The sequence below is a fragment of the Coenobita brevimanus genome, chromosome 38 (genome assembly GCF_032717465.1).
Source record: "Coenobita brevimanus isolate Jiangsu-jjx chromosome 38, ASM3271746v2, whole genome shotgun sequence".
Classification (NCBI taxonomy): Eukaryota; Metazoa; Arthropoda; class Malacostraca; order Decapoda; family Coenobitidae; genus Coenobita; species Coenobita brevimanus.
Genome location: NC_136991.1, coordinates 50,591,687 through 50,616,193, shown reverse-complemented (window position 1 = coordinate 50,616,193; position 24,507 = coordinate 50,591,687). Strand labels below are relative to the sequence as shown.

General features: G+C 44.9%; 1 protein-coding gene across 1 annotated transcript in view; it reads right to left on the bottom strand.

Annotated features, from left to right (window-relative positions):
- LOC145396594 (rifampicin phosphotransferase-like) overlaps positions 1-24,507 on the bottom strand; it is a 45,433-nt gene that overhangs the window by 11,604 nt on the left and 9,322 nt on the right. The window contains exons 2-19 of the mRNA XM_080269969.1: positions 14,274-14,408; positions 12,827-12,965; positions 11,551-11,668; positions 11,150-11,350; positions 10,551-10,658; positions 9,674-9,784; positions 8,929-9,062; positions 8,546-8,696; positions 7,781-7,976; positions 6,986-7,137; positions 6,009-6,083; positions 4,925-5,086; positions 4,492-4,639; positions 4,073-4,190; positions 3,230-3,381; positions 2,695-2,822; positions 1,158-1,329; positions 315-407 (exon numbers count right to left, since the gene is read on the bottom strand). Of these exons, the coding sequence (XP_080126095.1) occupies positions 315-407; positions 1,158-1,329; positions 2,695-2,822; positions 3,230-3,381; positions 4,073-4,190; positions 4,492-4,639; positions 4,925-5,086; positions 6,009-6,083; positions 6,986-7,137; positions 7,781-7,976; positions 8,546-8,696; positions 8,929-9,062; positions 9,674-9,784; positions 10,551-10,658; positions 11,150-11,350; positions 11,551-11,668; positions 12,827-12,965; positions 14,274-14,408 (2,493 nt within the window). The remainder of the gene's footprint in view (positions 1-314; positions 408-1,157; positions 1,330-2,694; positions 2,823-3,229; positions 3,382-4,072; positions 4,191-4,491; positions 4,640-4,924; positions 5,087-6,008; positions 6,084-6,985; positions 7,138-7,780; positions 7,977-8,545; positions 8,697-8,928; positions 9,063-9,673; positions 9,785-10,550; positions 10,659-11,149; positions 11,351-11,550; positions 11,669-12,826; positions 12,966-14,273; positions 14,409-24,507) is intronic.

Genomic DNA, 24,507 nt, shown 5'->3' with positions numbered 1-24,507 from the left:
GTGTGTGTGTGTGTGCTGATACTTACATAGATATAGACGCACATAATAAACATCACTCGGGCTGCTGAAACGGGTCCCTCGTACCTCTCTATTCCCCACTGCAAATGCTGCAAGGAAAACCATTATTATTATTATTATTATCATTATTATTATTATTATTATTATTATACACTGTCGCCATCATCATCATCATCAAGCATACTCCATCATTATCATCACCACCACCATCACCATCATCATCATCATCATCATCATCACCATCATCATCATCATCATTATTAAAACCTCAATAATGACCTAGGACCATTTCTCACCTGTTTCTCTGTAACAAGATGACCGAAGATGGCAAGGTCTAGGGCTTGCTCTGCTGGCTTCACTTCACACGAGTCCAGAAAACGCAGCCGCATCTGTAAGTAGGTAAGTAGGTAGGTAGGTAGGTAGGTGGAAGGGTAAATGCGTGGAAAGGTTCGTTGGTGGGTAGGTAGGTCAGAGGGTGAGGCAGAGGACAGGTGAAACGGAAGGTAGGCAGGTGGGTAAATATATAGGTAGGTAGGTAGGTAGGTAGGTGGGTAGGTAGGCAGGTAGGTAGATAAGTAAGTAGGTCTGGATTATGTAGGTAGACATGCACAGTACGTAAGTAGGTAGAGGAACATTACCACCTTACTCATTCTACTTTCCATCCCTTGCCTCTCCCCTGCCTTCCCCTCCACCTTTCCTTTCCCCTCTCCTCGTCTATTCCTTTCCTCCCCTCTCCTCCTTCCCTTTCTTCCTCTTCCACTCCTCCTCCCTACTTCTTCCTTCTCTCTAATATTTCCCTCTTTTCCTTTCCCTCCTTCTTACATTCGTCTTCCTCTTCCTCAGCTGAGTCTTCCCTCTTACACTTCCTTCCTCACCATCCACCTTCCTCTCCCCTTTCATCTCTTCTTACCTCCCTTTCCCCATTCAGCTCCCCCTCTTTCCTCCTCCCAGTTCCCTCCCCTCTCCCCCCACTTCCTTCTTTTTTTCCTCTCCCCAAATCCCTCCCCATCTCCTCACAAATGACTTTATAAACTCTTCTTACCTCTCTTTCCCATACAGCTCCCCCTCTTTCCTCCCTTCCCCCAACTTCCTCCTTCCTTTCCTCTCCCCAGATCCCTCCCCATCACCCCACAACTCACCTCAATGATGTTCAAGAAGGCCATAGTGTTGTAGGAAGGAATGGCTGTCTTGTAAGGGGAGAAGTGTGTGTAAGGCCAATCGAACAAGGCCACCTCTCTCTGGAAGTTCACGTTAAATAAAGGTACGACCAGGGATAGACTGAGAGGCGTTAGGCTCCCAGGCAGCACCTCACTGCAATGGAAGGTAAAATAGTAGTAGTAGTAGTAGTAGTAGTAGCAGTAAGAGTAGTGGTGGTGGTGGTAGTAGTAATAATAAAGTAATAATGACGATGATGATAATGATGGATATGATGATGATGGTGATGATGGTGATGATGGTGATGATGATAATGCTGCTGCTGATGATGATGATGATAATAATAATAATAATAAAATGATAATAATAATAATAATAATAATAATAATAATAATAATAATAATAAAATGATAATAATAATAATAATAATAATAATAATAATAATAATACTTTCAATAACAACCCCTCTTCTCCTTGGACTGGATTGCAGCTGACAATGGAAGCTACTTAGCACCTTTTCCGTGGCGACTTATTTTCCCCATTACCCCTTAGTGTCCTCTTTTATGTCACTGATACAACGTCGATATTAGAAGTACATAAATAACACACAAGACAATATTAAAATGAAATGGGCAAATAATGAAATAGGTATGTAATGAAATGGGCAAAATGAAATAGGTATATAATGAAATAGGCATATAATGAAATAGGCAATATAACGAAATAAGCAAAATAATAAAATAGGCAAAACAATGAAATAGGCGAAATAATGAAATAGGCAAAATAAATCGCTATGAAGGCTGCGTTACGAAATCCTCAAAACCAGTTAAAATACGACTCTCAATGCAATTCCGTATTTTATATTTTCTTTTCACAATTTCGCGGGGGGGGGGAGTGGATAGGGAAATTGGCGGGAAATATTCAAATGATTAACAAAGCCTCACTATTTCTCCCCATCACCCACCATCGTGTCAAATATACCCCGCCACTAATACCACTACACCAGTCCTCCTAATACCACTACACCAGCCCTCAGTGAGACAGCTCTAGCGGGTATTCAGTATGGGCGGTAGGTATTAGCGTCGAAACTGTGACAGGCGAAAGATTGTATTATGCAGGAGAAATATCAGACCATAGGGAACGGACTATGGAATCTATACCCACAGAGCAACACACAATATCCTAACCCTTTCAACCCAACCCAACCTGAAAATTGAGTACAGTGCATAAATTGAGGCATGTGGAGAGGGTGGGGAGTGAGAGACTAAGTAGGAGAGGGTATGTGAGAGAGGTGGAAGGGGGGAGAGGGAGGGAGAGACCGAGGATGAGATGGAGGGATGGGGCAGAGGGGTATATGAGTGAGAGGAGTGTAAGTTGGGGTGAAGGCAGCGAAGTGGCACGGGATAGAGCGATGGCGATTTGTTTGTGGCCAGCCTTTGCTGGATTAAGGTGTCTGGCTATAGATAGACAGACAGAGAGATAGATTGATAGACAGATAGATATACAGATAGACAGACTGACCCTGTGTTAGCCCGGGTCAGCAGCTCGTGGTCAGTAAGGATGGCGGAGTCCTGCTCGTGTGCCAGCTCCCAGTCACTCCAGCCATCTCCTGTCGTGATGGGCCGGGACTGCAGCAGGTATATGGTGCCCTGGGGAAGACGGGAGGTTAGAGAAGGTAAGAGGGACTGAGTAGCCTATCCCAGGGGCCCTACGCTCCTCATGGGGAAAAAAAAAAGGAGAAAGAAAGAGAAACAAAGAAGGGGGGCTTGTATGAAAGACAGAAATATAGACTTAAAACTAGCAGTCTGTTTTATTTACATTATTAGATGCATTGCAATCAGATGGGTTACAAAGTCCACGTCGCCTGTCCCCTGTTATTACGCTGCCCTCCCTCCAACTCGCACAGTCCCTCTCATATACCTCTCCATCCCTCCACCTCATCCTCGCTCTCCTACTCGCTAAGGGCAATATTAGCACAAAATTAGCTTAGAGGCATCAGGGTGAACATATACTAGGCCTCTCTCTCTCTCCCTCTCTCTCCCCCTCTCTTTCTCACCTGCGCCATGGCAAACTCGATGTCCCTGGGCCCGCCAAAGGCCTGGTGCACGTATTCTGCCACCCTGGCCACCCTCAGCGCCTCCCCTGCCTTCAACGCCTCGCCCTTCCTCGCTGCCTCACCCACACTCACTTCTTCCGTGCCTCCGCCCTCTGAAATATACATAGAAAATAGTCTCCATATCTACCTACCTATTTATCTGTCTGTCTATCTATCTATCTATAGCCAGACGCCTTAACCTAGTAAGGGGTGACCACAGACAAATCACCTCCACGTCGCACTGTCCCCTGCCATTTCTGTGTCCTCCCCCAACTTACGCCTCCCTCTCTCGTATACCTCTCTACTCCATCCCTCCACCTCATCCTCAGTCTCCCCCTCCCTCTCCCCCTGTCCACCTCACTCTCACACACTCTCCTTTTATTGGGTGGTGGAGGGGGACGCCTTCACGTGGTAGCACTGATATAGCCAGGCGACTCACTGCCCCACCCACACTCACTTCATCTGCGCCTTCGTCATCTTGGAAATACACAGAAAATAATTTGTACATAGACAACCCTTTTCTGTGGTGTATGTAATTTTTTGTTAGTTATTATCACCACTCACACCCACGTCTGTGCCTTCACACTCTCTCTCTAAAAAAAAGAAAGAAAAAGAAAATAGAGGTGATATGCTGACAATCTAGTATACTGACAACCTGGTGTACTTAGAGGTGGTATACTGACAACCTGGTATACTTGAGGTGGTATACTGACAACGTGGTATACTTGAGGTGGTATACTAAACTGGTATACTGACAAACTGGTATAGTAGAGATGGTATACTTGCTAAAGGTGGTATACTCACCCTTCAGTACACACTGCGTGGTCTTGGCGCCCTTGGTACTTGATGCTATTCTGAGTTCCCCCCGCCATCCCCTCCTCACCACCACTGTGTCTGGTTCGCTGCTGCCTGATACCACGCTCTGTACAAATACCACACCGTTATTACACCATACCAGCGTTAATACCATCCTACCACACCGTTATAGTCCCTGGTGTTTAAGGTGTAGTGTGTAGTGTGCCGTGTAGTGTCTAGTGTAGTTAGCATTACCTCTCCTTGTCCATAGTTAGCGGTGATGGCAATAGTAGCAGGTGTAGCAGTGATGGAGTCAATTGTAAACACTACTCCTGTGTGTTTAATGTAGTGCGTAGTGTATAGTGTAGTGATATGTAATAGTGTACAGTGTGGTGAGAAGTAATAGTGTGTAGTGTAGTTAGCATTACCTCTCCTAGTCCGTAGTTAGCAGTGATGGTAATAGTAGCAGGCGTAGCGGTGTTGGGGTCGGCTGTAAACACTACGCCTGCCACCTCAGCTGCCACCATCTCCTGCACCACCACACCCACCCCGCTCTCCACTGCCTGCCCACGTTGTCTGTGTCGCAATATATAAATAGATAAATAGACAGATAGATAAAGAGGAAGATAGATAGGTAAGTGAATAATGTATAAAAACCAATAAGAAAATAAACAACAGAAGCGAAACAGTGCCCCACCTGAGATGCTAGAGAGACAGACAGACAGAGACCCACCTGCGACACTCAACATGTGATAAGAGTTTGAAGGAGAGGGAGGGACAGACAGACAGACAGACAGAGATACAGAGAGAGACAGAGCGATAGAGAGAGAGAGACAGAGCGATAGACAGACAGAGGCCCACCTTCGATATTCTACGCTGTGGTAAGAGAAGAGTGAGGCCCAGCAGGTGGTGATGGCTTTCAGAAGTTTGTCCCTGCCTCGCACCCCCAACACAGTCTGGTTCTGGCCCGCTGCTGACGCCTCCTCTCCATCCTCACTACACCCTGAAGACCGCACCGCTACACTGGGTACACATAGGATAGCAGTAAATTAATATAACACACACACACACACACACACACACACACACACAGCATCGTGTTCAGTATTATATGTAACCACCTCCTCCCCATCCTCACTACACCCTCACATACACACACACACACACACACACACACACACACACACACACACACACACACACACATATAGGGCGACAGCTCAGTGGAATGAACAACCAAATGAAATACTGTGTGCCAAAACAATTCATAAATTTAAGGATATGTATGATAAAAGTGATTTAATATATGGGACACTACGAGCTTGACTCATTCCTGTTAAGATACAATTAGGTAAGAACACACACACACACACACACACACACACACACACACACACACACACACACACACACACACACACACACACACACACACACACAGCATTTCAGTTCAGCATTATATGTAACCTAACTCTTGCACTCAACGCTCAACAGGAGAAAGAACAGGAAAGTTATTCAGTACATGACCTGGCAAGACACAAACACTTCCACGCTGGCCACTCATACAGAACAAATACAGGACAATAGTGTAACATGTAACCCAACCTTTGTAACCAGCCCGTACATACAGAAATGAAATACTTGACAAATGACTACTGAATGGACGAGATATCCCATACGACGAACATGTTATTCTTTTCCAGTTCATCTATGCTTTATGGATTTAAGTTCATGTGTTTCAAAGTGCCCTATATTGGCACTCCTTTTCGTATCCAAACTTTACACTGATCAGAGAAAGTGATGCTCAAATAAACTTTTCTGAGTCTGTAAGAAATATACACACAAACGGATATGTTTTGTTCATCTTCTCAGTAAATAACACGTCAGTAATTCTTCCATCTGAGTCAATCACTTCACTTACCAGCATTTATCCAAGTCTTGCCACAGGTCCAGGGCAGCCGAGGTGAGGGCTTCAGCCACCTGGTCACACACAGCAGTAGACTGGCACACCTCCACCGCCCTGACAGCAAAGAAGGGGCCGTGATGGAGGTAAAGGCAGGGAATTAAGTGATATCACAAATCCTACTAAAAATAAATAGGCCTTGTTAAGGATATGTGTTGCCCCATTATTCCACAGCCTCTGATTCACACGTCATGTCCGTCACTTCCTTCCCTGACGCTAATCAAAGGGGCAGGGAAATACGCCAAGCCCCTCTCATCTTAGGAATATTAGCCAGGAAAGTGAGTAGTGGCATGGAGAGGTAGGGTTTAGGGGTGGGGTACAAGGTAAATATTTGCCTTCCATCCCTCCTATCCCACCTTGCCCTCTACCCTCCCTACCTTCAGCCTATCCTACCTATCTGTCCCCTTGCCTCTCCCTTACCTACCCCATGCCCCCCACCTTCGCTCTCCCCCTGCCTACCCTTTCCCCATCCCTCCCTAGCTCTGTGTCTCCTGCCTCACCCTGCCTGCCACTCTTTCTTCCCCTCTGCCTGCCCTATCCCATCCCACCTCACCTCTGTCTCTCCTTGCCTCTCCCCCAACTTTCCTTCTTCCTGTGCTTACCCCTGTCCTATCCTACCCTACCTCTGTGTCTCCCTGTCTCCTCTCCCCTGCCTTCCGCCTTTCGTTCTCCCCGTCTCTCCCTTTATCCCATCCTATCTGCCTTTAAGTCTTCCTGTCTCCCCGCTGCCTTTTAACCCTCCCTCTTCCCCTACCAACCCCTATTCCATTCCATCTGTCTGCCTCTCAGCTACCCTTTTTACTGTCCAACCTGCCAACATCCGTCCTATTCTAACTGCCTTCCTGATCTCTCCCAGCCTTCCTGCCTCTTTATCTATGTCCAACCATCCATCCATTTTTCTGTCTAGCTGTAAGTTCATCTCTCCATCTATCTATCTATCTACTTATCCATCCATCTACCTTGCACATGCATCCCTGAGAGGTGCCTGCTGTGGCAGTGCCGCAGCCTGCCTCACCGCCCGCACTGCCTGCCTCAGCTCTGGGTGTTCCTGCAGCTGCCTCTCCCACGCCGCCGCAGTCACCACCACGCCCGCAGGCACCTCATACTCCTCCTGAAGGATAGGCAGACGGAGATAAGATACTGACTGATAAGAGACGTTTACCCTCACCTGCTATCTCTCCACAGTAGTAAAATATGATGTTATGGACAAGATATGATGTGTGGATGTAGTGTTATCTTTTACCTGCCATTAAATAACAGGTAATGGGCTAGAAGAGGACACTGATCTTTGTTAGGTATGATTAGGCTATTCTTTTCCCCTTCATGGTCCAAGTCGGGCTGAAACTGTTGCGTCTGTACCATCTTCAAATTGACAGAACTTTGATGTGTGGGTGTAATTTCTTCTTGACTGGTTTGTTTCTCTCTCTCTCTCTCTCTCTCTCTCTCTCTCTCTCTCTCTCTCTCACATGCACATCTCATCTCATTCCATTCCTTCTCATCATATCTCAGTCTCACCTCATCCCATCCCATCCCATCCTATCTTAACCTATCCAATCCCATCCCAACCCATCCCATCCTAACTTAACCCAACCCATCCCATCCCACCCTAACCTATCCCATCCAATCCTATCCTAACTTAACCCAACCCATCCCATCCCATCCTAACCTATCTCAGCTCATTCATACATCATCCCACCTGTTACCTGTCCCATCCAATCCCACTCATCTCATCCCATCCCATCCCATCCTCTCACCTGGTCCGGATTAATGAGTTCCCTATAGGCCATAAGGAAGGCCAGGGACGCGCCCTTGCCCCCCGTCAGGTCAAGGCAGCGGCATCTGGGGTCATCCAAGGTCACCACTAAAGGGGCGCCGTCTTCTAGGTCAACTCGGGGCACTTCGATGGCCGGCAGGCTTTCTCTCTCAGGCACAGGGCACAGGTCGGTGTATCTGTGTGTAGGGTAGGGTAGGGTAGGGTTGGGTAGGGAAGGGAAGGGTAGGGAAGGGTAAAGAAGGGTAGGGTAGGGTAGGGTAGGGTAGGGAAGGGAAAGTTAGGGCAGGGTAGGGTTGGGTAGGGTAGGGTAGGATGAGGTGAGGTGACATTAGGTTAGACTGGGTTAAGTTAGATTATTTTAAGCCTTTATACGCTTCCCTCATCATATAATCTACTCCACCACACCACACCACATCCACACTACATCTCTCCATCCCGCACCACACACCCGTCCCACCCCACCATACTCTACACCACACCACACACCTGTCCACCCTACCAACTGCACTACACCACATCCAGATATACCACATACAGTAACACAGTACACACCTGTCCACCCCACCACACACTACACCACACCCCACCCTACCACACCACACCACACACCTGTCCACCACACTGCTCGCTACACCACACCCCACCCCACCACACCACACATCTGCCCACGCCACTCACCCCACCACACACCACCCTTCCCCTTCCACACCCCATCCCCCCAACCCTCCCCCACCCCCATACACACCTGCGCATGACGAAAGTGACCCCCCAGCCATAGGTGTGACCTGATACGACGGTGGCGGGGTAGAGGTCATGCGAGGTCACCCAGGGGTCACCGGTACAGAAGGTCACACGATCCCCAAGCCTCTGCCATGTCTCGTACTGTCGACCCCCAGCTGTGGGAAAGGAGAGAAATATTAGAATCTGTTTACCTGTCTGTCTGTCTATTTCCTTATCCATCTGTCTATCCATCTAACTTTCTAACAGTCTATCTATCTATCTATCAATTTATCTACCTCTCTATTTACCGGAGAGAGAGAGAGAGAGAGAGAGAGAGAGAGAGAGAGAGAGAGAGAGAGAGAGAGAGAGAGAGAGAGAGAGACAGACAGACAGAGAGCACATCCTGACCTGTAAACTTAAAGAGTAGGTGGGGTCCCCTGGAGGCTAGGGTGGGGTCAGCGGGGTCATGGTAGGAGTCAAGGTCAGTCCAGGTGACGGTCTCCAACACACCTGACGCCTTGTGGAGATACCCGCTGTTGAACCTGGGGATATACGTGATTTATATACCTGACTTTCCTGTTAAAAACATTACACACCTGACTTACATCTGATTCACTCCATACCTGACTCACTACACACACACACACACCAGACTCACCATACACACCTAACTCTACACACACACACACACACACACACACACACACACACACACACACACACACACACACACACACACACACACACACACACACACACACACACACACACACACACACATCTGACTCACAATACACAAACCTGACTAACAACACACACACGTCTCACATCATACACACCTGACTACACACACACACAAACACACACATCTGACTTCACCACACACCTGACTCACTTCACACACATCTGCCTCGCCTTAGTACACACACCTGACATCCTCTGCAGGTATTGGCTGTTAAAATCGGAAAAACTCACCTGCCTCACCGCACACCTGTTTGCATGTGTGTGTGTGTGTGTGTGTGTGAGTGTGTGTGTGTGTGTGGAGAGTCAGGTGTGTAATGAATAAGTTTTTTTTGTGTGTGGGTAGAGAGAAAGACAGTCAGGTGTGTAATGAATCAATTTGTGTGTGTGTGTGTGTGTGTGTGTAACTAACCTCGGCACGGGATGGTCTGATGGTGAGTGGGCTTTAAGACACAGAAGATCCCCGTTGTTGAAGTAGGCGAAGGTATGCACTCCACGACCCACACACTGAGCCAATCCCCACCTGTCCAAACACACATACTTCTTACTTCAGGAAGCTAGGCAGGGATACAGATGTGACAGGAAGCGTTAGGAGAAATACACTGAGGTAATTTGGCCATGTGGAGAGGATGGAGGGTGAGAGACTAACTAGGAGAGAATATGTGAGTGGCCATGGGGAGAGGATGGAGGGCGAGAGACTAACTAGGAGAGTGTATGTGAGTCACCTGTCCCAACACATATACCTCTTAATTTAGGAAGCTAGGCAGGGATGTGGATGTGATAGGAAGCGTTAGGAGAAATACACTGAGGTGGTTTGGCCATGTGGAGAGGATGGAGGGTGAGAGACTAACTAGGAGAGAATATGTGAGTGGCCATGGGGAGAGGATGGAGGGCGAGAGACTAACTAGGAGAGTGTATGTGAGTCACCTGTCCCAACACATATACCTCTTAATTTAGGAAGCTAGGCAGGGATGTGGATGTGATAGGAAGCGTTAGGAGAAATACACTGAGGTGGTTTGGCCATGTGGAGAGGATGGAGGGTGAGAGACTAACTAGGAGAGAATATGTGAGTGGCCATGGGGAGAGGATGGAGGGCGAGAGACTAACTAGGAGAGTGTATGTGAGTCACCTGTCCCAACACATATACCTCTTAATTTAGGAAGCTAGGCAAGGATGTGGATGTGATAGGAAGCGTTAGGAGAAATACACTGAGGTGGTTTGGCCATGTGGAGAGGATGGAGAGTGAGAGACTAACTAATTTTAGCCTCCCCTGTGTCTGGATTGCGTACCTGTGCCTGCGTGGTCCCCTGAGATGCCAGACGGTGGGTGCTAGAGCTCCAAGGGTGACGGCGCCGTGTAAGCTGCCCCACTGTTCGTATCCATCGCCCTCCTCAGACCTGCACCCAGCGAAGATTTAGTTGGATTACACCCACACACCCACACACACACACACGCAATCACGCACGCAATTATCTGAGAGCGGTAAAAAATGACGTCCCCAAATCAGAGACGGCTATGAACAATTTTGTGGGAGGGATGGACAGGATAGAGACTGATTTCTTTACCTTCTCTAACGCAGCTGTGTCGCCCGAAATGTAAGAGAAACTTGAGAGAATAAAGAAAGCTCTCTCTCTCTCTCTCCTAACGATTCGGGCTACACAGAACCCATTTTCAGAGAGCCTGGGTTCTGTGTCCCCCGAAACGTTAGAGAAAATGGAGATAATAAAGAAAATAATCTCTCTCTTGTGTAACTCTCCCTCCCACCCACTTTGAAGTCAGAGAAGAGAGAGAAAACGAAGAAAGAAATGTCTCTCTTGTGTAACTATCTCTCCCATCCATTTTATGTACCTGGATTGGTTATATAAATTAAATATACGATGATTCCCACCTATATGCTTTGAGGGAGGCGAAGAGTCGGTGCGCGAGGGCTTGGGCGAGGAGACGTGGACTGGTTTCCCGCCATAATTCGACAGGGACGGACAGGGCGTGCCACAACAGGTCCAGTCTCACCTCCAGGATGTCGTCTTCGCTCTTCTCTCCTTCTTCCTCCTCCGTTCCCTCCGTGATGTACCTTTCCCTCGCCCCTTTCCTGACGATAACAAGGAAGTATTTCAGCTCTTCCTTTCATTGGTTCACTAAGGATTTTTTTTCCCCCCCCTCTTCATTCCGATCCCCCTCCCTCTTCCTCCTTCCCCCTTCTTGCCTCTTCCTCCTCCCTCTCCCCCTTCTTACCTCTTCCTCCTCCCCCCTTCTTCCTTCTTCCCCTCCCTCCTCTTCCTCCCCACCTACCTCATCAGCCCATTATACTTGAGTCTCCAGCATCGCATCGGGTTAACAGGGGTCATGGTCAGCCCCGCCCCCCTCCACCCCTCGCTGCTCACGTTGATCTGGTTCGTGTCAGGCTGGTCTGTGGGGGCAAAGGTCAGGTTAGAGCGAGTCAGGTCATGCTATCGGATTCTCAAATTTACAGTTCTTTTAATCCTGTTGTAACTTTGATTTTGATTTACAGGAAGACTGGAATACATGGAAAGTTTATACATTTTCCATTCCTCGTTCTTATTGTAAAAAACAAACGGCAGTGTTATTTATTTTCTCCTCAGTAACTAAAATTTGTGCAAAAAGGGCACGAGGTATGGGAATATTTCACGTTGTTTTTGTCCTTCCTATAAAAAAAAAAATAAGTGGGGGGGTGAGAAGGAGGGTGAAAGAAATCCACGCTGCGAGAGAAAATTCCCTGGCCTTGTTTGTGAATCTGGATCCACGTATGGTTTAAATATTCCTGTCTGTCTACTGATATAAAGCCAGACACCTTAATCGCGGAAAGGGTGGCCACAGACAAATTGCCTTATGTCATCCTATCCCCCACCATCAGGCTGTCCTCTCTTCAGCCGCCATCACTTGGAGACATTGTAAGTAGTGTGCGGATAAGAACACGCGTCCAAGCTCAGCGATCCCTATAACACAGTATGAGTCGACGGTCACCTTCCTTTTCATCGTGTTCAAGCTGGCCACAACCAGTGTCACCTGTCCGACTCCCTGGCAGACGACGTGTTTACCAGCAGCAACAATGTGTACGTGAACCAGCTAATGATTTTTGCAATGTGCAGTGCAGTCTTCACCTTGCAGGAAGAGGAAGAAGCCTCGGCAAGAAAAAAAGGGGTTCATGGTAGCACACGACGCCTACAACTCAGCCACAACCAGAGATAAATTCTATAGAGACTACGGAATTTTGGACAACGACGATGAGCGTGGACGTCCACTAATGGGTTTGGTGGCGTTCCCTGTTTGGCTGTCCACGGCTGTCGCGTGGCAACAAATTTGGACGTACACGGCAAATTTGGACGTACATGGCAAATTTGGACGTACATGGCAAATTTAGACGTACACGGCAAATTTGGATGTACACGGGCGCGTGTGATAGCGGCTTTAAACGCACACTCTCCCCTGATATACAGTATACCTCTCCGTTTCATCCCACCATACTCGGTCTAACCCTCCCATTTATATGTACACTGTATACTTTTACAACAAAAAATATTTCAATCAGTCAAGAAGCAGTACTAACTGGGCAGTGTATAAACATTGCCGTCCTTATCCCTGACGTAAAGCAAGATGGCCGCCCTACGCTGTGTGAAACGCGCCAACCTTGCCACCACCACCTCACCATCACGACCCACACCACACATGCTCATCTCATCCTCGTGCTGAAACAAAGAGGAAGGATTACATTAACGCCTATCACCTTTACAAGGCGAGGGTCATATATATGTCAGTTAACACCGCCGACACGACGCCACTGCTGGATGAACAGGGAGAAATAAATTAAGACTACCTGTCTGACCGGATCAGAATTACGCTGGCCTTGCTAACCTGTTCACCAACGGCTTCCCCCAACAACACACTAACATGAGGCGCTGACGAAGAGCCTACAGTTGGTGGTGTTGTGAACCCTGGGTACTGCAGCTGCGGTGTCCACCCGGGAGTCAAATCTCCTTATATTTCCCTGCACCTCGCCGTGAGAAGGACCCCGGTGAGGCGCTGTCTACCACAAGGAGGCGCCGGATCCCTACACGGTGTATGTACTGTACTGGCCTGTAAGACGGCCCCATAGGAGCAGCTGTTTCCCTGTGGTCGACGGGTGCGATCAGCCAGACAAACTGGGCTTAAACAACACACCATCACGTACCATAATCTCACGGTATTTGCGATTTATCTTGCATATTCAGCGACACCATCATCCTAACCCTATATCCCACAGTCCCGTATTCTAAGTGACTGGATATTTCGTAACACCTCTTCCATAGCGATTTACTCTGCATATTACACCTCATTATCCTCTTCTACGATATTTTTGCAAACTATGTCGACATTAGAACGATATAAGCAAAAAAACAAGAGAATTGATAAAGTGTGACATGCAAAATAAGCCGCTACGGAAGAGGTGCTAGGGTTTAAATACAGGAAGAGGAAAGCACAAGAGCAGAACTACAGACATAGTACAGAGAGAGAGAGAGAGAGAGAGAGAGAGAGAGAGAGAGAGATTGACTGTCAGTAGATAGACGGATGGATGGATGGATGGATAGCTGGATAACAGACAGACAAATAGATAGATAGATAGATAGACAGACACAGACACAAAGAAGTAGATATGAAGACAGGTAAACAGACGGATAGATAAATAGATATAAAGATAGTTAAACAGAAAGATAGATAAATAGACATAATAAACACTACCCATCAATAATAAGTGGTCTGACGAGGTCCTGTTTGGAGGGGGTTGCGTGGATGAGACAGATAGATAGACAGAAAGATAGATAGACAGACAGACAGATAGACAGATAGATAGACTGACCAATAGATAAACCCCTACCCTATCAGAAATAAGTGATTCTTCGAAGTCCTGCTTGGAGGGGTGTTGCATGGATGAGACAGACAGACAAACAGGCAGATAGGTAGACAGACAGACAGATAGATAGACAGATAGACAGACTGACCAATAGATAGACCCCTACCCTATCAGTAATAAGTGGTTTGGGCAGCTCCAGGTCTTGCTCGGTGGGCGTGGCGTGGATGGCGGTGTATCGGTAATCGCCATTATCCTCAAAGTTATTTACCTTCCGCTCCGCCCCCAGCCGCTCCAGCCAGATCTGAACCAGCAGCCTCGTGCATCGTAGCCAGTATATGGGACCGCGAACTCCTGAAAATGAGAGAAAAATAGAGAGAGAGAGAGAGAGAGAGAGAGAGAGAGAGAGAGATTGACGACAGAGACAGAATGGAAAAGTGAAAGGAGAGAGGGAAGGATAGAGAAATTCAGTGATAGAGAGAGAGACAGACAGACAGAAAGGAAAAGTGAAAGGAGAGAGGGAAGGTAGGACAGAGAAATTCAGTGAGAGAGAGAGAGAGAGAGAGAGAGAGAGAGAGAGAGTGTCATACGAAGCAAAAGAAGTGATGGAAAAGAAAGGGAAGGGAAGGGGAAGAAAGATGAGGGGAGGGGAAGGGAGAGGAGGAGTGGAGGGGAGGGGAGGAGAAGTGGAGGTAAGATTGGGAGAGGGATGGGGAGGAGGGAGGGGTGAGGGGGGGTGAGGGAAGATGAGGGCCTTATCATCACCGCCATTATCTCATCACATGCTCTCTCTCTCTCTCTCTCTCTCTCTCTCTCTCTCTCTCTCTCTCTCACACACACACACACGATAACGATGCTACTGCTGCTGCTGCTGCTGCTGATGATGATGATGATGATGATGACATACTTCTCTGTGTTCAAATTTCCATGAACATACTAAACTTGGCCCAAATGTTCATCCTTTTGCAGCACTTCTTCGTGACTAGCATCATATTCCGGTGTAAATCTATCCACGTAGCTCACTGTCACAATACGTGTGGCTCTACATCCTTTCTCTAGCACTTCTTCGTGACTAGCAAAAGGTAAAGTGAATAGGGTATAGAACACGAGATTCCAAAATTTTCCTCTATTAGGCCTGACCTTTGACCTCAAAAAATAACAAAATAACAAAAAATAACCAAAATAATAATAATAATAATAATAATAATAATAATAACGAAGAAAACGTTGTACCGAAATGAAGTGTTTGGAGGGAAAAGACAGGCAGACAGATAGATAGATAGATAGACAGATAGATAAAAAGATAGGAAGACATAGACAGAGAGACAGAAAGAAATAATGAAGACACTGAACTGAAAAGTGTTTGGAAGAAAGAGAGAATGAGAGAGACAGGAAGATAGACAGAGAGGAAAAGAAAACGAATTCAAAAGTGCTTGGAAGAAAAGAGAAAGAAAATGGAGACATCAGGCTAAAATGTGTTTGGAAGAGAGAGAGAGAGAGAGAGAGAGAGAGAGAGAGAGACGAAATACATCAAACCTCCACACCAGGCTCAAAGAAAATCGTTCTGAGTCAATCCACCAACAGATAAGCTATCCTTGTCACATTCTACTTCTCTGCCTCTTATCTCACGCCCTTTGCTCCCTTTATCTCCTCTCTCTCTCTCACCCCCTGCCCAATTAATCTCCCCAGTTACGTGATAGACTTCTTGCCTCATCCACACAATATTATTCAACCCATTGGTATGGTCTGTTTGTCTCCTGTGGTCGGATTGAAGGATTAATTTGACTTGTAACCAAGGAAACTCATTCTAACCCAGTACCTAAGACAGAATTCCAACGCAAGAAAAATTTGACTAGTAACCAAGGAGACTCATTCTTACCTTCCAAGACCCACAGAATTTCAAGCAAGATAAATTTGACTAATAACCAAGGAGACTCAGTCATACCTTCCAAGACTCACAGATTTCAGAGCAAGATAAATTTGACTAGTAACCAAGGAGACTCATTCTAACCTTCAAAGACTCACAGAATTTCGAAGCAAGATAAATTTGACTAGTAACCAAGGAGACTCATTCTAACCCAGTAGCTATGACACAGAATTTCAATGCAAGATAAATTTGACTAGTAACCAAGGAGACTCACTTTTACCTCCCGGGCCCTATTGCTTTGCCAATTATTTTCAGTGATTTCATTAAGACGGAGAGTATGTTTTCACCCCTGTTTGTTTGTTTGTCTGTCTGTTAGTGTGTGTTAGCAGGATTACTTAAAAACTGAAGGAGAGGTGGCCAGCATCCTCACGTAATACCTCTACCTTCTACCGTCTACGCCACTCTATATGCACAGGAGAGAGAGAGAGAGAGAGAGAGAGAGAGAGAGACAGACAGACAGACAGACAGACAGACAGAGAAAGGAAAGAAAAAAGAAAATTAAAGACATTCCCATCCCACTCAGCGCCCGTATCACCTCGCAGTTTAACCAATCAATTTTCATCCTTATTTCCTTATGTCATAGAGGTGAAAATTTAACCCATGTAAAGAGGTGTGGTTAGGGCTATGTAAACTAGGTGGAGAGTGGAGTGTGTGTGTGTGTGTGTGTGTGTGTGTGTGTGTGTGTGTGTGTGTGTGTGTGTGTGTGTGAGAGAGAGAGAGAGAGAGAGAGAGAGAGAGCATTATATTTAGGCCTAATATTTACCTTCTCCCACCCCCTATTAAACACACACACACACACACACACACACACACACACACACACACGCTACCCTGATTATACCCTACCTCCCATAACCCCATCTTCCCTATCCCTCAATTTTAGGGAGCATCCTTCCATCTATAATCCTTAATATTATACTTCCCTATAATCTATCTACCTATCTATTATCAGAAGTCTTAATCCGTAAGGGGTAGCCACAAACAAATCGCCTCCATGTCGCCCTGTCCCCTGCCATTTCGCTGCCCTCCCCCCAACCTATTACACCCAGATTTCCCTCTGTGTGTTATTTATATCGTTAATTGACTTTTGAATCAGCCACGTACAAGGGGATAATGAGGTATATTGAGTCGCTAAAGAGAAGATGTTACGGATCACCCAAGTATGAGACAGGACCCATAGACCGCAGCCCAGTCCGTTATTCTCATATTTTTTTTCGTAGAAGGGGCATCTCTCTCTCCCTTTCTCTCTCTCTCTCTCTCTCTCTCTCTCTCTCTCTCTCTTTCTCTTATTTTGTGATCAGCATGACAGAAGTTATTGAAACCTGTCTTGCATATTGAATTAAATAGAGAGAGAGAGAGAGAGAGAGAGAGAGAGAGAGAGAGAGAAGGAAAACTTAAGCGGAGAATTCATGTTTTTTGTCACTTACGAATCACAAACTGACTTACGACAGTTATTTTCATTAACAACCCTTGATTTCTTCAGGACGGGGAGATAATGTACTCTTCCTTATCTTATCTATCTATCTATCTATCGCCGGACGCCTTAATCCCGGAAGGGGTGGCTACAAACAAATCGCCTCCATGTTAATCTCTCCATCATCAATCTGCCCTCCCTGTAACCCACACCATCCCTCTCTCATCTCTCCATTTCATCCTCCCTCTTATATATCTCTCCACTCCATCCCTCCTCATCCTTGGTCTCCCCCTCTCCTCCCCCTCCCTCTCGTACATATCTCCATTCCATCCCTCATCCTCTCCCCCTCCACCTCACTCACATACTCTCCTAGTCAGTCTCTCAGTAATTCAAGGCGGTTCTAAGGGTGTGTATCCCAGGCTAAGAATTATTGGTCTCGTGTCGGGTAAGGAAACTCCCTAACTCATTTCCCAAAGCGATTTATTTTGCTTTTTACTCATCATTCTCTTCTGTGTCATTTAAAATCATTCCACTAACACCACTTGCAGCATAAGTAAGATACATATTGATAATAACCAGTCGTATCCAAAAATAAATCGCCAAGGAAGAGGTGCTAGGGAGCTTCCTTAACAGACGAGAATACGGCATGAACTCCCTTTGATGTATGCAGTGAGTGGATGGTAGCCAGTATTCTCACTGACTAAGGAAGCTGCCTAATACCTCTCCCTTAGCGATTTATTTTTGGATATGGCTGGTTAACATCCTTCTGTACGTTATTTATGCAGAGTATGGCGACGTCTGAAAAATTTATATAACACAGAATAAGACAGTAAGGTGTAATAAGCAGAATAAATCACTGAGGAAAAGGCGTTAGGGAGCTTTCTTAACCGACATGAATACAAGCCTAAATGTGTTACAATGAGAGCTACACCTACGACATGAGTGAAAGTTATAGTGGAAGTAGCTTATGAGAATCGTAACACCTATTCCTAAGCGATTTATTCTGCATATTACACCTCGGTTGACCCCTGTATATTGATGCAAACTATGTCAATAATAAACTTAAATAAAGAGATACAAGAAAATGCTAAAATCATGTATATACTAAAACGGTAACAAAATAAATCGCTAAGGGAGAGGTGCTAAGAAGCCTCCTGCGCCACTCAGAACGCAATGGTGAGTGAGCAACAAGGAGGTGATAAGGTAAGCAGTGACGTCACCAGGTTGCCCGCCTCGATAAAGCACTATCTCGACAGGACCCCCAAGGCCACACCCACCTAACTCACCACGACTGCTGGAACCTATGTAGTAATATTCTAGTGATTATTTATATTAATTACTATTCTGCCTATCTATAGCCAGACACATTAATCCCACAAACAAATCGCCGCCCTGTCCCCTGCTATTTCGCTGCCCTCCCCCCAACTTATACCCCCCTCTCTCATATACCGCTCTACTCCATGCCTACTATTGTAACCCAAATCAAAATATATTAACGACTCAGGTACCTAATATTTAATAAGCCTATGTGCTGTAAGCTTTTACACTGATATTTCATTCAGTCAAGCAATACCAGTGTCTTCATTTATACACATTTAACAATTTTTATATTATTTATCACTGGGACATAAATTCAAATATATATATAAATCGTTTTAATTAGACATTACCAATGGCTTGATTACGTAATTCATTTCTAACTTACGTCTGAAAACAGTGATGTGCAGTAGCCAAACTGTAGCGAGGGAGAGCACAGCAAGTAACCACCACATCCTGTCCTCTCTCTCTCCCTCTTTCTCCCCTCTCACTCCCTCACAAGTCCCTGGCAATGGAGGTATCAGTTATTTTCCCGTCTAGCGAGTGGAGCAACCAGTCAGGCGGCCAGACCATGCGATACTAGCTGCTCTATCTCAAGACTCAAGGTTCTTCCCACTCCACACTACTCGCACCACATAACGCCCGCTCTTCTAAAATATTCCCGAGCGTATTTTCCCTCGTCCCAGGGGAATTTAGGGACGCGCACAGCTCGTACCCAGCCTTTCAGTTAGATGTTAGTTAATTTAAAGGCTTGTAAATATTTCCCATAACTAAAACAGGCTTAGCATTCTTATAAGCGGTTTGGACACTATCAGAGCAGGAGATAGTCTGCTGATAACAGGTATAAATGATGTCTAAGCTCTTTAATGTCCACAGATTAAGTTTGCTAGCTAGAAATAGTAGTTTTTCGTCTCGTTTTATTTGTTAAGCAGACACAGAGCTCAGTTTATGGCTATTTGCATTATCTGGTGTATGGATTATTTTTTATTCATTTTGTTTTTCCTTCCTGCGTTCTCTCGTTAAAAAAAAAGGGGGGGGGGAGGTAGGCTTATTCTAGTGCGATTAGAAAGGTTGTTGACACCGATTACTTACTAATTTATTTCCTTATCTCATTAACATCTTCATTAATTATTTCTGCAGTGTGTCGATATAAATAAAACAAATAGCATGCAGGATAGTAACAATATGTGATGTGCAGAATGAGTGGCAAAGATAGATGTGTTACGTAATCTAAGCCAACAAGATAACGGTATTAGGTTAGCAACGCCCTAGCCAGTTACTTGTACTTATTTTCACCTTCAATATTTTCCTAAGACCTTTTCCTTCATGAATTTCCTAATCTTAAGGAACCTGGTACTCTGCTTTCTCAGTGGGTAACAATCTTTCAACAGTACGAGGTATACTGATATTATTAAAGGTGTTGATGACTATTACTACTGCTACTACTACTATTACTACCACCACCACCACCATCACACCACCACTACTACTACTATTATTACTACTAGTACAGTACCACCGCACCACCACTACTACTACTATACTACTGCTACTACCATTACTACTACTACTAACTATACCACCACACACACACCACCACCTCCACCACTACTCTTACTACTACCATTACTACTTCTACTACTACTACTAACTATACAACCATACACACACCACCACCACCACCACCACTACTATTACTACTATCACTACATTTTCATCCTAGAACTCTCAAATATATACTGTACTAAGGAGTCAATAGCCTCTTTGGATGGAATTTTTCAAGGTCTTCGGCTCTTGGTAACTCGGATCTCCCAGTTTATCTTGTTTTCGTCCATTTCACAATATCCTGTTGTTTTCGTCTGTCTTTATCATTATTATTTATGTTAGTGGTAGGTGGTAGCGACCGTCATCCACTCACTTGATGTAGTGCTGCCTACTTCTTCCTTAGCCTTGATCATTCTTTTTCTGTGCCTGCCCTCCTCTCTTCCTATATCTCCCATCTTTCCCGTCAATTCTTATTGCTTTTCTTTCCTTTACAGGTGGCTTTACATTGAGTGACAAGCCAAATGGTTTCCTGTAAGCCAAGAAACCATTTACAACGCTGAGTGGTAACCATATAACCAAACCATACGTGCTCCCTACTTGTCAACAAGTGGGTTGTGGAGGGTTAGTGCCCCTCCCCGTAAAACAAATAACTCAGAGTCAGATGGCCACGCCTTACGGAATTATGGCGTCTGGCAATAGATAGATAGATAGATTTGTTATTTCATTTCTGTTCTCTGTTTCTTTTGTCTCATCTCTTGAAGTTTATATTTTTTCATCACCTTCAGCCTCATTTTTATTCTTATCAATCACTGCCTTACCTCTCTCTCTCTCTCTCTCTCTCTCTCTCTCTCTCTCTCTCTCTCTCACGCGTTTTTTCTGTGTCCAAATTGTCTCCCTTCGTGATTTTAATAGCATCATTAGCGTTACTGCCAATTCATTTTCTCGCTTTCTGTATATCCTCTCTCTCTCTCTCTCTAACATTTCTTCCTTATAATTTACTTCCAACCATCACCCCAAGGCCAAGGTTCAAAGACACTATTAAATCTGATTAGCAGTGATCGACATTTCACATTTCTTTATCTTAGTTGAATTTGGAGAGAGAGAGAGAGAGAGAGAGAGAGAGAGAGAGAGAGAGAGAGAGAGAGAGAGAGAGAGAGAGAGAGCATGTTCAATCTCTACGGATTCATCACCTAACGTTTTATTTTCTCATTAATTTCCTTGACGTCGTCCATTCATCATATCATCCCCGTTCTTTCTATCACCGTATCATGCAAGGGGTGGCCACAAACAAATCGCCTCCATGTCGCCCTGTCCCCTGTCATTACGCTGCCCTTCCCCCAGCTCACACCCCTTGTCTCATATACCTCACCATTCCATCCCCCCATCTTATCCTTAGTCTTCCCCATCCCTCTCCCCCCCTCCACCTCACTCACATACACTCTCCTCATTAGTCTCTCACTCTCCACCTCTCCACATCACCAAACAACCTCAGTGTATTCCTCCTAACGCTTTCTATCACATCCACATCCCTACAACTATGCTACTTCACTTCCTCATTTTCTCCGTCTCTCCACGTCACTCCACATGCACCTCTCAAATAACTCATTTCCTCTGCTCTCACTCTTGTGTTCTTCCGACAAGGTCCAAGCTTCTCTTCCATACGTTAGAGTTGGTATCACAATACTGTCATGCTGCAACTTTTTGACTTACATACTCACTTTCTTGTTTCTTATCACTTAAAAAAAAAAAAAAAAAAAAAACTACAATACGTGATACTTCAGTCCAGCCGGATGCTGAGTTGGTTCATGAAATCCAAAATTCCCTCACTACATAATTATTTCCATCCGACACACACACACGACCAGAACTATTCTCACGGCCGGAACTATTCACATGGACGGAATCATTCTCACGGCTGGAAATAGTCACGGTCAAAACTAATCCCACGGCCAAATTAATTCATGCCCGGAACTATTCTCACGGCCAGGTGGGATGAGGTGGCCGCGTGGGTGGAGTGAGCTGGCTTTGTGGGTAGATGGGTGGGTAGGAAGGTGAGTTAGTGGGTGAACTTTGTGGGTGGATGGGTGGGTAGGAAGGTGAGTTGGTGGGTGAACTTTGTGGGCGGATGGGTGGGTAGGAAGGTGAGTTAGTGCGTGAACTTTGTGGGTGGATGGGTGGGTAGGAAGGTGAGTTGGTGGGTGAACTTTGTGGGTGGATGGGTGGATATGTGGCTTACTGCGGGACAAGGCAGGAGACGGGCTGATGCTGTTAGTAAATCTAATATTTTATCACATTAAAGTGATGGAGTTTTGTGTGTGTAGTATAATTATGGTGAAATATTATCATGCTAATGTGATGCTCAACTGCTGCATGAAAGGTATTAGAAATCACTAGATCATATTATTTGGTATCCTAATTTAATGATATATTCTGTAAGTTATAGGTGAATGAATACACACTCAGTATGCCATATTCATTATATTCCAATGAGTGCTTCATGTGCAGTACACATATAATTTATACTATATCTACTAAAAGTATGTTACTACATCTCTATTTGCTGAAGGAATGTGTGGCAAGACCCACCGCCTTTTTTTGCTGTACACCGCATGAACAAATCTGTAACCAATGTCTGTGTATAGGCCTAACTTTCGCTAAAGGTGTGTGGCAAAACCCACCGCCTTCTTTTCCTGTTTATGTACTTTGTATACTTTTACAACAATAAACACGTCAGTCAATGAAGCAAGTTAGCCTATATCGCAGACTGTTAATTCTTATTGGCCTTGAATTCTTATATCTCACAGCCTGGAGGCTTACCTGTAAATGCTGAATGTCGGTGGAAGGGCAGATAAGTTGCTAGAAATGACTGTTTTGAGGTGAATCGTAACTGTAAGTTCGCTGACGTAATATATGCAACAGCTGTGACATTTATATCAACATTTCTTTTGCAGTATTACCTAGCCATATATTGCTTTCTGAAATCAATGCCAATAATGACTATACTTTTACCCTAACCTTGATTTTCGTCCTTTTCCGGCTTATTTCACGTAGTTCTGGCTGGAGAATTATAAACGGCACTTCTTCGTTTATTAGCACCATTTTCTAGTGTTGATCTATTTCTGTAACTCAGCATTTAAGATGGGGAGGTCGCATTTAGTAAAAAAGGGAAGTAAACAAAAGTATACATTAGTTACCCAATTATAAATTAGAGAAAACAAATACAGAAAACTTTATACTAAAAATATAAATATTAACTCGTTTATATATTGCTATAACTTAATGAAGACTTATCTTTACCCATATTATTTATTGGTTAGGACTTGACTGTGCCACTAACAACAGCCGTAGTGTATATGTCGAGAATATTATGAAATGACGTCCACAAGGCGTGTCCGAAACCGGTTCTTTGATGTGCCAAATATTCCGTATGTCCTGAACAAACACTTCCGAACACAGAGGTTAATTGATTCTGAGTTTATCATTGCATCATACGATATTTGGTGCTTGAGTTTAAGAAAGAACTGCATTATATGCGACGAAAGTTTATAAACTTGGATAAGGCAACTCAATGAAAGATAATTCGTGAAAGATGTTGCTGGATTTGGAAGTTACTATAGACTGTAAGTGATAGACAATTAGATAATGCGACAAAGTTCTTAATGTAGATGTTTTCTTACCAAATTCATCTGATAGGAAACATTAGCTTTATGGCTAAAAATACTACAATATTCCACATGTGGCAGGGATCGTAAAGTTCACTGTCTTGCCGTGGTGCCAAATCTTCACTTAGTTACATAAATTATATTTTCTTAATTATAACGACATATTGCTGATAATGTACACACCCAAAATAGAGTAGCCAGTATATGGCAAGTTCTTAACAATCTGAATATTGAGTTGAAACTGTTAGTTTGTCTATCACAGTTTATGGTTTTATTATACCCATATCTCACTTTCATTTCACTGAACATTTGTGTTAATGACAAAAATTATGGAAAGAATAAACAATGTAGCAGAGACATGTGCACAGACAAGTACACTTTCTTTCCTCAATGGGCCGAGAATAGACCTGGCAACACCGTGGAGGTGTCGTCTGCTCCTGGCATTTCACTCAGCGTGTGGAAGGTGAGGCGAGTGGTCAGGCTTTCCATATGTGCTAATATTTTTCACCCATTATCCGTGGCCACGTTGGTTCTAATG